General features: G+C 41.0%; 1 protein-coding gene across 1 annotated transcript in view; it reads left to right on the plus strand.

Moving 5' to 3' along the window:
- Positions 1-2,387: 2,387 nt before the first annotated feature.
- map3k22 (mitogen-activated protein kinase kinase kinase 22) overlaps positions 2,388-14,737 on the plus strand; it is a 41,588-nt gene continuing 29,238 nt past the window's right edge. Inside the window, exons 1-2 of the mRNA XM_028569043.1 lie at positions 2,388-2,791; positions 14,022-14,105. Coding sequence (XP_028424844.1) covers positions 14,087-14,105 — 19 coding nt within the window. The 5' untranslated portion in view covers positions 2,388-2,791; positions 14,022-14,086. The remainder of the gene's footprint in view (positions 2,792-14,021; positions 14,106-14,737) is intronic.

Consider the following 14,737-nt stretch of genomic DNA (forward strand, 5'->3'; position numbering starts at 1 on the left):
TGTGATCACAGTAACAAGTCTTGATTTCTATTTTCTAGTCTCCTACAGTCCAGGAAATCAAAGACCGCAGCAGCTTCAGGCCCAATGCACATGTGATATTTTTAGAACAGGAAACCACAGGAGATGGATACTAAGAAAGCCTGTTTGATGAATGCATTTTTCTAGTATGGTTTTATCAAATGGGTCTTGTATTTCTCTAACAAATGAAGAGCAGCTCTGTAACTGTTAACAAACACTGTCTGCATGTGTGCTCATTTATCAGTTATCACCTGACACCCAGTTGAGAGAATGACCCATAGCAATGGCTTCTCTCTAAGGAATGGGAATCTCTTAATTGCTCACAGGAAATCAATCATTTACTATAAAGTTTAATCTATAAAAAAAAATCCCCAGTATTTTTAGGTTTTCCTGTGGAGCTCACCTGACTGCCAAAGGCCTCACTGATTTCCAGGAAGTCGATATCAGCCGCAGTTTGCCCTGAGGGGTTATGGATTTTTCTAGAAGACCCTTTTAGCAAAGATCAAAAAAGATAAACACGAGTATGAGAACATGTGCTTCCACACACACATCTTGTTCCAGTGCTGCAGGGATGGTTAAGGCTGGTTCAATACCCATGAGGGGGAAGTCCCAGCACGGCACTGGCCCTCAGGACCCCCAGGACTGGCAGAACAAAAATCCTCGACTGCAGACCTGTACCCCTCACCTGGCTGGAGTTCACTGTGACATAATTTAGGTCATAGTATGTAAAATCAGTTTGATTACTTTTCATAAAACTGACTGCAAAGGCATCCTGCCTTTCTCCAGAAACCCCAAATCCTTCTGAAACATTTGCTAAAGTGATGCTGCAAAAAAACAAACAAGAAACACACACACACACACACACACACACACACACACACACACAGAGCCTGCTATTGTTCATAACAGCTGCCTGTGGTGTTCATCTACAGCACAGTTCAGCGGTACAGGCATCTACAAGCGCTGCAAATCCACAGAGAGATGCAAATGTCCAATTGATATTCATTGCACTCAAGCAGTCTTACACAGAGCAAGGGCATAGTGCTGTGTGGAACTAATCTGAAGAGCGCGATGCTAGGGACAAGGTCAGAGGAGCATTTGTTATTTTGATTGTCTGGTCTAATGTGGCAAAAAGAGGAGACAGGACTGCCCCGGGTTACATTTTTTGTACTCATTATAAATGACTTTGATGCACAGGTAGCCTCTTTTCTAGCTTGCAGTGCAATGGTTCAGCAGTCTGACAAGAGAACAACATGCTGTTAAGATGAGTTATAATCCACTGCTGTGTTTATATGGTCTGTTTCATTGTCACTGCCCATTAGTCTGGAGCTCACGTTGGCACGCTCACTGATTGAACACAATCGTGCTGTCCACGCTGCAAGAAAAAATAAATGGCTGTCTCAGTGGTGTCCAAATGTTACAGATGTCACAGGGTTCCTACATACAGGCAAGGCCCAAGTTCTTAATGGCTCAATAAAGGGAGGGACGTTTAGTTAAAGGGGATCATTTTGTCAGGCTTGAGTCATTAGTGGACCATTCTTTTTTTTTTTTTTTTTTGTTCTGTGCCTGTGACCAAGATAAGCACTCCAACCTGAGAAAGTGCTGCCACTCAGGACATCGGGCACAGCACCTACAGTACATACTGTAGAGGAGCTCATCGGGTGACAGTCAAAATCTGCAAGCGCTGCTGCCATCTCTGTACTCAGCTGCTGATCAGGTGTGGTGTCCTGACAAGGCTGGGGGGAAATTAAATTCTGCCAACAATATGTGTCCGTGGCTGCATCTGGAGGTGTTGCATGTATGCATTCCAGTTTAAAGCATAATATACATTTTTTGTTTGTAATTTAGCTACAAGTCTTTACAATTGGCAAACCTGCCACCTAAACTACCTTTACTTTTTATTTTTTAATCCTCTTAACTTTTAATGTGGCTGTCCTTAAGCCATCAATTGCTCTGTTATGACGGCTGCTGCTTTTTGCTTAATAAATACAAGAATATTGTGAAAACGTATACTGTATATGCACATGTATCATTATTATCATTTATTAAATCAAAAAAATATCACAAGTAATATTTGGGTCGTTTATTTTTTTCTATATGTATTTTTATAGTCTCTGGTAATATACTGTATGATCAGTTTTGTTAATACATAATGTTGTAAAGTGTTTATGTACTGTCCTGTTAGTAAATCCTAAATATCTTAAATGTGTAAGTATCGTATAGTTTTTGTTTGCAGATGCAGAATAGAATAGAAAAACAGGCACTTGTAGCAGATGTTGTACTTGCTTCAGGTGTCCACAGGGCGGCGCTGCTCCCTTCACTTCACCATAGCAGCGGAGGGAGAGCGTCAGCACTTCCTGGAGCTCACGTTGTTGCTGACATCAGAGGCGCAGCTTCAGGGAGAAACTCTGCTCTGCTCTGTAGTGTGCGTGGAGACAAGCGAAGAGCAGGGTGGTAAAACAAAAAAAAAACTTTCCTCTGGATCACATCAACCATTGCAGTGTATTCCTCTCTGTAAACACAGCTCTGGATCATGCACCTGGGAGAAGAGAAGATTTTTCTGCCTGAACACCGCTTGTATTTGTAATTCCTCAGCACTGAGCGCAGTTTCCGGGATATCAGCCCACTGTTTTTGGGCAAGATTTGCTCTGCATCTGTTGGGATTTTTTCCGCTCTTTCCGACGTTTATCTGTGATAACTTACTCTCGTCAATAAATTCATCTTCATACATCCTGCAGCCACAACTACAACATGGAGACACATTCATAACAAGGTAAGAGTCCAGTCCAGATTATGTCTCGGTTTGTTTGGTGAGATCACTGCTTTTAGACGGTTATTTCCTGTTGATAGCAAATAACATGCCTATACATTGAAACAGAGTTGCAGCTATTATTATTTTGGTCATTTGTTGTTTAAATAATTCATACCATAAAACACAAACATGTGCAGTATGTTAATTGATACAAAGGCGTACTGAATAGGACTTCTTGCAAGTGGGAACTGTTACTTGAACAACAGATGTATCTCATTGCAAGTGTATCTAAATTAAATTGAAATTGGATAGGTAAAGGCCCATAATCAGCCCCATATTTGTTGTAAGAAGATACTTTTTTGTTGATAAATTCATATTTTGCTGCTGGAATAAATGGTTTCCTTTTGATTATGAGTGATTATTTCCAGTGCAAAACACTTTTCTCACATGGTTTGAACAATTGTGTGTGCTTTAATCCTAATCAGTAAAGCATAAATCGCATGCCTGGAGGTGTGAATGATTTCTGGAAAGTCATTGTCATCCTGTGCTTGTAGACCCATTCATGATATGTATCCTTTTTTTCTTTCTGCTGTCAGTCTTCCAGACCTGTTATTCATAGTGGGTTAAACTGGTGTTTTCCTTGAAAGGAAAGAACTCCTCAGCTCTTGTCCGGAAAAGTCCTTCACATGATAAATGTGTTCCTCCCTCAAACTGTCTTCCTGGTCCCTGCCCATTTCCATCCTTGCATTTTCAAAGTATGTTGAGTCCACGCTGAGGCCGTTATAAAAGTGATGAGGATGCTGGTGAGCTTCACCAGCATATTCCTGTGATGGCAGACCTCTGAGACAATCCGCCAAATTAGATTTTAATGAGGCCATCATGTTTATCAGATCAAACCAATATGAAGTGCACTCGCAGGAGTCTGAGCAGCCGACTGACGGATGAGTTTATCAGTACATTGGCGTGCCCCAGGAGGCTCAGAAATAGCCTGAAAGTGAGAATCAAACTGTCAAGTGGAAGCCGCCCACAGATATGGTTGGTGTGCCTCAAGCAAAACAATTCAATTGGCTGATAACAGGACTGGATCCCACAGTAAATTTGCTTGCCAGAGACAGCAGCGACGGGTTGTTAATTGTGTTTTGATGGGACTAATGACAAAGAGTTTATCGCTCGACTTTCTGTTGCAGGTTAACCTGGTGCAAGGTTGATATTGTTTGTCAAATGTTAAGGAAAGTTTATAAAGAGCGTCATGTAATGCAGAGTTTGTTCATGCAAGCTATATTTCTCAGCAGCCAACTTATGAGAAAGTTGTGTTCTATTAACTCCCCTTGACATCCTGCTGTCAACACTCTGGACAATTTCATGCTGAGAGTCTTTAGTCACAACAATGTATTCTTCCTCTTGCTGTCCCCTTTTGGGTCCTATTTTGTTTTTACTGTACATTTTGCCACTTGGTCAAATTATTGGTTGTTTTAAGGATGTATCGTATCATTTCTATGCCGACGATGTCCAGTTGTATTGTTCTTTTAATGACGCTGAGTTCCATCGTTTGTCTCTGTTCCTAGAGTGTGTGTCCTCCATCAAAGACTGGCTGGCCACTAACTACCTGCAGATAAATTCAAACAAGACTGAAACGCTGATCTTTGCTCCAGACCATAAGATCCCGCTGATCAAACAGCACCTTGGCTCTCTGGGCCCCTCTGTCAAATCCAGCCTCAGAAACTTGGGGGTTGTGTTTGACCAGGCCATGTCTTTGGAGACACACTCAAAACAGCTCGTCCGAAATTGCTTTTATCATCTTAGGAACATCTGTAAAATACGCAAAATATTGTCAAAAAAGAATCTGGAAATGATAATTCACGCTTTCATATCAACAAGACTGGACTACTGCAACTCTGTTTTTACTTGTCTGAATAAGTCTGCCCTGAACAAACTGCAAATTGTTCAAAATTCTGCTGCTAGGCTTTTAACAGGTGCTCCTCGAAGGTCTCATATCACTCCAGTCTTGTCGGCTCTCCATTGGCTCCCGGTAAAATTCAGGATTGATTTTAAGATTTTAGTGCTGACTTTCAGAGCCTTAAACGGTCAGGCCCCACAGTACATCCTGGACCTTTTGAAGCCGTATTCCTCTGGCCGGACTCTTCGGTCCGCTGGCCAGAACCTGCTTGTAGTCCCTAAGACTCGTTATAAGACCCGAGGGGACCTGTCTTTTGAGTTTGTTGCTCCCAGACTATGGAACGCCCTGCCCCTGTCCATGCGTCTGGCAGACTCTGTTGTCTCTTTTAAAAAGGATCTGAAAACATGTTTATTTAGGAAAGCTTTTGGCTGATGGGTTTTCACTAGTGTCACTTTAATTTCACATATGTATACACATTCTACATTGTTTGTTTTACCTCTTCTATTGTACAGCACTTTGTGATTTTATCTGTGAAAAGCGCTTTATAAATAAATTTTACTTACTTACTTACTTACCCTTCAGTCAGGAGTGTAAAGTCATGCCATCATATGCTAAATTCACAGAAGCCTGACCACTTGCCAGATGCGCACTCACCAGAAGGCTGGAGGTGAAAGGTTACTGTGACTCAAGAAGCAGGCTTATTATCTTCCCTTGAAGGCCTTTGGTTTTGGACATTGCTTGGTTACACTAGAAGGCAAAACAAGTTTGTCAATCAGTGTCATTCCTTCTTAACAAGCTTGATGCAAGATCATTATATAGTATATTACTGTGCATAGCATGGTAGACAGCAGAACTTTTGTGTTCAATGAACGCTAGTTTTTGAAACTATTGCTTCACATGTTGGTGAATAGCTCGAAAGACATGGGAATTTACTCCAGCAGAAAAATCTTGGCCTGTGCTCCTTTTTGATTTAGGCATTTTTAGCCCTCATCTGTCTATTGTGACTCTCATAACTTTGTGGAAGAGCAATACTAAACTGCTGGAGCGTTACATATTTTAATATTGCTTTATTCAAATAAAGCAATCAAAGCCATTGCTGTAATGCTCCAAATTGAGCTTCGACCATCCTGATTTCCTTCAATTTTCATTGTGAAAATCTGGGTCCATGTGGACCAAAATCAGTTCACTGGACATAGTTAGTAAAGGCCTGCACTTGTCAAAACCAAGCTATTAGGTCAATGGAATTCTCTGTAGACCTTCTAGATAGCATTGTGTTGAGGTGTGGGGCTAGAGATGTAATGGAAGGTGTTTAGTACCACCATGACACTTCCTGAAGCTGCCAGTCTGACTAAACTGGGCAAGAAATGCCTAGATGTAATCAAAAACCAAGTAACCATTGTAAGAGAGCTTCAGTCATCTGCAGAGATGGAAGAACCAGGCAGAAGGGCCTTTTCAAGCAGGGCTGTGTGGTAGATAGAAAGTCTCTCTAAAGCAAAACAATAAAGAAAGCCCTCTCAGACTTTGCCAGATGGCACAGAGGACTCTGAGCATGAGAGGGAAAAAATTGTCTAGTCTGACAAGACAAAAAATTGAGCTCTGATTGCCAAACACTGTATCTGGCACAACCCAAATACCAGCCATCTAGATAATACCAACCCTATGGTAAAGCAGGGTAGTTGCAGCATCATGCTTCTCTTGCCTTAGAAACAAACAGCTGCAGAAGCTGGGAGACAGCGAGAAAAATGAGCTGGGACAATACAGATATATCCTGGCTTGAGGAAAATAATCTCCAGAGTATACACAACCTCAGAATTGAGCAATGACTCACTTTCGTAGCTCGGCAAAGTCAGAGAAAATGAGTGGCTTTAGGACAGGACCCAGATATGAAAAATCAGTGTCTTGACCTAAAGATCACAAGTTTTCCAACACTTTCTAAACAATGAACTTGAGCTTTTGTGCAATCGAGAAAGATTGACACTGCACAAATACAGGTGTGCAAAGCTGGTTGCGGCACACCCAAGATGACGTAAAGCAGTAACTGCTGACTGTGGTGCTTCTGTATGGGAATACAGAATTATAGAGTCTTGTTACAGATGTGAAATTTCAGTTCTATCTTTAACTTTACAGAAAATACAGCAGATTATGTCATTAAGAAGTATTTTGTGAAGGCTAATGGAAGTAAATACAACTCTTATCACTTTTGAATTCAGCCTACAAGAGTAGACAGTGAATGTGGTCTGACCGCTTTCCGAAGTCAGTCTGGGTCGCCTTTCTTTATCGGTAAGGTCCAGCCCCCTCCTCTACAGAAAGAGTAAAGAGGAAGTTGTCCTGATTGAGCTTTGTCTGCACGGCTCGTCTGACTGTAAGGACAAAGCCATCAGCAGCAGAGACGGCAAGGACAGCTGGATAGACACAACACTGCCAGACTGGACTAGTGCAATAACACTGAGGACAACTTTGTTTGTAGTTCGTTGCAGAGATGTTTAATGAAATCCACAGAGGGTGGCTCTTGAAATGAAATCATGACTTTTGGATTTTTCATTGTCCCACTCACTCACCCTCTTGAGTATCAAAAGCCCAGAACCTGAGACACTTTTCACGGATCTAGCTTTAGTGACAAAGCCGAAAAACTTTCCTGCCTCTTCCTGAACCACAGCTGTTTGACATTCTGTCTCATGAAATGAGTTTAAGTGTATGAGCTGTCTCTGCATGGCTGCATTTGGGTGGAGAAACACAATGAATGAATGTGCTTGTAATAGCATGTCAACACATAATGGAAAAGACAGCTTACTTTACAGATTTTCTCAGGGTGGAGAATATGGTTCTGGTGATCCAGGGAGTGGATGTACTGTGGAAGGCAGGAGAATCACTCCTTCAGTTGGCTATTTTTAGCCAGTGTTGTGTGGTTGATGATAATGGCAGACAGATCTACTTATCTCTGTGCTAATAGAGCCATCACTTTCACTGAGGAGGATCCTCTTACACTGGAGTCTGATTGGTACCAGTGGTTTGATTTAACATAGTACATCCAGCTCAACTATTCATATGTCGCCTTGGGCCCTCATTATACCAAGTACTTTCTCCTATGACTATTATTGAGTCCTTGGAGTTGAAAACTCAAGTAATGAAACCAGTGGCTAATGATTTATGAATCAATTACATACAATTACATTACACTTCCAGTTCCAGATCCCCAAATGTGAGGATTTTCTGTTTGTCTCTGTTTTATATATAATTATAAACTGAATTTGAAATTTGGTCAAATAAAAAAAGTTTTTCATTTGGCTTTAGGAAATTGCAAACATTTTATGGACAACATGATTTATAGGGCTATTTTTTGATACCTTTCTTTGGGGAATATTGCATATATGTTTCTACAAAACGCTTTTTAATGACTCTACAAAACAAGTAGACTTATAGTCTACAGCCAAGCTAGCAGCTCTGTGAGAGTGTACTGGCTTTAGGGAACTGCTAACGCCGGTATGCAAAGATGCTCATAATGGCAATACTAACATGCTGATGGTTAGCAGATAATGTTTTCTGTTTTACAATGACTTGACAGAAGGTACACAATGCTGGTTTGCATGGTACTATACATATTTATGTATATTTGATTGAGTCTGGGAGATGTACACTAATTCTGTGGTTGCAGCCAGACCCATAGGTGGGACTTAACTGTTTATTCAATGACACACACCTGAGTTAGCTTGATTCCTCTGTACCTGAGGCTGATGGGAATGGCATTAGTTTTGCTGGTATTTGGTCATAAACCAAAGCCAGACAAATTAAAATTTTGATCTCATGATGGCGCTAGACAAAAAGTCATGGGGTTACCAACAATATTAGGATACATCATCTGGGAATCAGGAATGTCTGCACCAAATGTGCCAATCCACCTAGTAAGTGTGTAGACATTTTACTGGATAAGTAAAAACTTTGACCTACTGGTGGCATCAGATAAAAAAAGTACCGGTAAGTGGATCACCAGAATTAGAGGCATTCATCCTATGGGGACCATGAATGTATGTACAAAATTTCATGGACATCTATGCCATTTCTGTTGAGATATTTCAGTCTGCTCATAGTTATTTTCTGGTTCCAGATTTTTAAAGGTTAGGTTTTACTGCTTTATATCCATATAGATTACATCCACTTGTGTTCTGGGTATTTAAAGCTGTCACTTTGGGCAATTGTGATGTCCTTTTTTCCACTATTTTCTGACATTTTAGAGACTTGATCAATAATAAAAAATAATCATAGGGAGACTCACTAGTGCTCTTTATAATAAAGAGATGAAGATGCCTTGAATAAGTATCTAGCATGCCCTAGTGGAGCATGCATTTACAGTTGAAACGAGATACAAATGTATAAATAATGGTATCAAAAATGAAATTCCTTTATTTGAAATAAAACATAGCTTTAGATAGATAGATAGCACTTTATTGTCCGTAGACATGGAAATTTGTCTTGCAATACAAGCTCCAACAATTGCAACACAACAACCTAAAGACAAAAAGCTAAAAACATATTGGCATCATTAAAAAAAAACATAAATATAAATTTTAGTGCCATATGACGGGAATTATTGTCTTGTTATGTTGTAGGAAGGAGTTCCATTGAAAAGAAACTTGGATCTCTTCTGCAATAACTCCTGTGAGACAAAGCAAGAGGAGCCAAGGTTTTGATAAATGAGCGCTATGGCCCTACGTGGAGTGACATTCTCCTGCCCACGCATTCCTACCACCACCTAGAACTCCTCAAGTGCCTCCCCGATTAGAAAACCCTCAGTTTGCTCAGGACTGCAAACTGTATTGTCTTCTTTCCCAGAATCAGCCGGCATTATGCTTCTGACTCATGTGTCCACAACACAATCTTGGCAAGTGTTCACCGGACAGGACACCCCCGCTTTGACCTTTTTAAAAAGGAATAAGTCACCTAAATATCTATGGCTCACTAACCTTCACTTACTGCACTTCAGACAGCCCACCCGGTATTGTGACTCCTAATGATATCAGGCCTGTGATGCATTATATGATCTCATCAACAGAGCAGATTTATGTTGGTTATTTTTGTTTTTATACAGCATTTAAGAGCACATGTTATAATGTTAGCCAAACATTATTTACTTGTTATTTAATTGTTGCATATCAGTGTTTAAAAAAAGCCATCAAATGCACATCACTCACATTCAGCAGTGGAAGAAGTATTCAGATCCTTTACTTAAAGGAACACAGCGACTTATTGAGACTTTAGCTTATTCACCGTATCCCCCAGAGTTAGATAAGTCCATACATACCCTTCTCATCTCCGTGCGTGTTGTAACTGTGTCTGGCGCACCCACCGCTAGCCTAGTTTAGTACAGATCCTGGAGGTAACCGGCTCCAACTAGCCTACTGCTTCCAATAAGTGACAAAATAACGTCAACATGTTCCTATTTACATGTTGTGATTTGTATAGTCACAGCGTGTACAAATAACAAGGTCACATGAGACACAGCCATCTTCTAACCGTATACAAACTGGGAACTATATACTCAAAAGATCTAAAAAAATCTTAATTTGAAACGTAACTAGTAACTTAGCTGTCAGTAGTGTGGGCAATGTCGTGGGGCAAACAGTACAATATTACAATATATTCTGAAATGTAGTGGAGTAGAAGTAGAAAGTGGCATGAAAAGAAAAGACTCAAGTAAAGTAAAAGTACCTCAAATGTGTACTTAAGTACAACACTTGAGTAAATGTGCTTAGTTATATTCCACCACTGCTCACACTTTACATTACAGCTAACCATGTGGCAAAAAATGCTTTTTTAATTTAGATTTAATCTACCGTTTCAGGCTTCCATTGGCTTCCACCAACTTCTATACAATATGAAAATCAATTGGTAGACTCTCAGAGAACTTATTAAGTGGATTATTGAGCCTGACTCTGTCCAAAGGTAACATAATCTACCAACCAGTAGATATTTCTCTGTTTCTTCCATATAGTTCATGTCCTTATTGAGTATGCTCTCGTCCTCTCCACCTACAGATGTCTGTGATTCTCTTTATGGAACGTCTATTTTGGCATGTGATGGCTGTTACAGACATGCTGTACTGGAGAGTGGAAACCCAGTAAGCCCAACAGGCATGTTGCAAAGTTTAATAGTTAACCACTGAAATGGCGATTTCTTTGGGACACATGAGCGATGTCGGACATTAGGTCATACTGCTCAGGCCACCAGGCAGCTGGAGAGCAGACCATACACTTCTCTAATCTAAAGGGGGAGGGGGGTTTTCCCTCCGAGACCTACAACCAGTTCCAGAGTGATGCAACGGAGCTGAAAGAGGTTAGCGAATATGTGCGCATGCATATACGTGCTTGCCTGCATAGTCTTGGCTGCGATTCCTGTTCAATGATTCCAATAAAAATAAAATAGCAGTTTGTGGTTTGAGGAGCACGGCTCTGCTTTGTCTGACTCAGACAATTTCCCACAACCCTCGTCTGAAATCCTGTCCCCTTTTTAATTAACTTCCTCTGTCATTTCAGCACAGTCCACGTGCTGTGACAAAGGAGAGGCCTCTGCCAGTGACAATATTGGCCCGACTCGTCGTGATGTTATCCATATTTGACAGTGAAGTGCGTCACAGTGTTCAAAGCACTTCTGGATGGGTGTAGCATTTGTAGAATTGTCTCATGATCTAGTGGAGGGACAGACAGTCCTTTCTTGGAGGACGTGCGGCTGCAGAGCAACAAGAGCGAGTGGCGATTAGCATTTGAGCTCCCACAAGCAGACTGTCAAACCGCCGCCTGCCAAGAAGTGTGGGGAGAATTGGGCTGGCGATCTGTGGGCACCACTAGCTCAACGTCACGCTGGGCAGAGGGGCGAAACAGATGGGCCATCTGGTGACTCGCTGGCATGGGACAGGGCTTTTCTGTTGTGTGTGTGTGTGTGTGTGTGTGTGTGTGTGTGTGTGTGTGTGTGTGTGTGTGTGTGTGTGTGTGTGTGTGTGTGTGTGTCATCAACAGACTATATCATGTGGCGTTAGGAGACCACCTGTCTTGTGGCTGTTCTTCATCTCTTTCATGTGTGGTCAGCAGCACCATACTAGCACAGCCTGACACAGAGTTTTGCTGGGACATAGCATACAACCGTTTACTTCACTCTTTATATCAAAGGTATATCAGCTGTAAAAACAAAAAAACAAGTAAAGTATGTTTCAGGGGTTTAATATGAGCACATTTAGTGCTTATGTTGTGATGTAGTTAGAGCAACCTAAAAGATAGTTGTCACCCTTGAAACATTTTTGCCCATGCTTCAAAGATTTAGCTTTCCAATCCATGAGCTCTTGTGATTTGTGCCTCTGACAGTCGTACACTGCATGTCCCAATGTTCCGACTCTGCCGGCACCCTGTGACTCGGCCCCTCAGGCTGTAAATTGTTCTAGTGGCCGTCATTATTGCTTTTATGAAAACTTTTCTGGCCGACACAATGAGAAAGAGCTTGTGTCTCTGAAGACAGGCTGGAGCGTTTGCCTGTGCTGAATGTTTGTGGTAAAAGACACTTTACTGTACATAGTGTGCAGCCTTAAAAAAAATGCAAAGACACATGCAACATGGACACTGGAGAAATCAAAACAAAAAGTAAATGATGCTTTAAGAATAAAAGACATCTGGGGAGTGTTTGCTTAATCTCCTGAGGCTCTTTAGTCTTTTCCCAAAGCTTTTGTATTGAAATTGCTGGTCAGACTCCCACCAACACAATGTGCCATACAAGTTTATATACCCACACTCTTTTATTAATACAGTAATTCTATTATTTTTGCAACTGTGTATTTTTTGTCTTTTATATTTTTCTTTATCCTTCCCCTGCAAGCCTTGTATAAAAGAACACCGCTATCCCAGTATATTATCTCCCCTTAACACAGAGCTGCCTTTGAATGGGACTGCAATTAATCATGTGATGGAGTGTTTAGTTTACTGCAAAAATGAATCATAAAAAAAATTGTCACAACAGCAGAACTGATACATTTTAGTTAAACTGCAGTGCTGACAAATGGCTCTTTCATTGGGGCTGAAGCACTGTGAGACTCTGAGACTGTAGCCACTGACAACTGTAGCTGTGATTCTGTGTTGTCTGTGTTGCAACAAGCAGTCATAGCAGCTATTTCTCAGACCGCTCTGCCATAACAATCTGTTAACCCTTTTTTATATATATATATATATATATATATATATATATATATTTTTTTTTTTTTTTTTTTTTATTTATTTATATAACATTTATAAAAGTCACCCTTAAAATGCCTAAGAACAATTTTTCTTAATGTGAACATAAGGACTCGGAAAGTGTTATATTTCTTTTATTCATGCAGTAACCGGTATCTTTGTGCTGCATGTCTTCATTCAAACAAAAGACTAGACACATTAAAAGTGCTATCATTTCACTGATGACCTGTTGGTTGTATCGTACTTCCTCTTTCATGAGATTTTTTCAGATGCAAATAGCCGTCCTACAAATGACTAGGGCTGTACCGAATGCCCTTTTTTGAGCTTCAAAACGCCTGTGGCCGCGGGGAAAACTAACATTTCCGACCGCACTTGAAGGCAGCATTGGAAAAAGGGAAAATTAAAGGCGACTAAGTGAGAGATGAAGCAATTGCTTTGTTATTGCAGAACACAGTCACCTGTTGTTACACAAAATCCTGGGCAGTTCAGGGTGAAGTGGTTTACCCCTCTGCTCTTTACTTTCTATCATCAGTGGAACAAAAATAAAAACACTGTCAGAGCTAAAAGACTCTTTTCTGTATCACTCCATTATGGGATGTGACAACTGCTTTTCTGCTCAGCGCTCACCAACTTAATGCATAAAGAAGGCTCTGGCTTTGTCTTATAAGTGCTCGTGGTCTTTACCTGAGGCAGGCAGTTAGGCAAACACCCACGCCTGCCTTCGCTGCTGCACCGTGGGATCTCGAGCACAAGGCTGCTCCATCATCAAACACGGAGGAATTCCTCCTCTGCTGCTGCCGTGCGGTAACTCAGTGGCAATAAAGAGACATCAGGGCATTCACAACCTTTTAGATGGATCGAGTTACCACCATCAGATGCAGCTCTCGGTTGCCATGTTGTTATTTGTTTGCCAGGAGTTTTCAAAAAAAGGATATGTCAATCCCCAGAGACTAAATAAAGATTAAATAAATAACAGAAGCAGTGACACTGATATTGGAAAAATAAGCTTAGTGTTGAAACGGCCGCCTGTGTGCTGTTTTGTCATTGTGTTTGTGCAATCACAGAAATATTACGTGCTCCAAGCTGATGGAATGTGGCACATTTCTTCGATGTTGAAACTGCGTTGTTTTTGTTTCTTTGCGCACAGGATGAAATCTTCGCTTGCAGAGAGAAGTTGAGCTCTGTGCTCGAGTTCAACAGGGCCACTTCCTGATGATGACAGTAAACATGGGTAAGTAGTTTTCGACAGCAGGTTGTGTGGTACAGTGCACACATACAGTACATACAGAAACGTGCACGTCATTACTGGGAAACACACAAACACACACACCTCTCTCACATCCTCAAATAACGTGTAAGAGTGTAAGGAGGCTGTTAACAGCTCCAGATGGCCTTTTATGGACATACTTGTTTTGGTCTTTTTACATTGTTGTTTTTGTACTTTATATAGATTGTGGTTGCTTCCAAGTATACCAGTGTTGCACATATATTTATAGTCACACCTACCAGGCCGGTGAACACACATATGCACTCCTACATATATGCAAAACCACACACACACACACACACACACACACACACACACAGTTCCTCTGTACAGCACAACAGGAACAATAGACTCTCCTGTGGTCTATTTGCATGTGCACAGGATCTGAAGGCCTGCAGGAGCTGTAGTCTCAACCTGTTGCTAACTGCCCTTCATTAACAAAGCTCAAAACATTGAATGGATATATATGTGGTCTATTCGTACCATTCCAAACCAAAAACAATACACAATGCATCATAGTGCAGCTTTCATCCCTGGGTCTTTATATTTGTCTTCTTTGCACTGCGATCCAAAACCGTGTTGCCTTTGTTTCTACA

This window comes from Perca flavescens, chromosome 22 (genome assembly GCF_004354835.1).
Source record: "Perca flavescens isolate YP-PL-M2 chromosome 22, PFLA_1.0, whole genome shotgun sequence".
In the NCBI taxonomy this organism is placed as follows: Eukaryota; Metazoa; Chordata; class Actinopteri; order Perciformes; family Percidae; genus Perca; species Perca flavescens.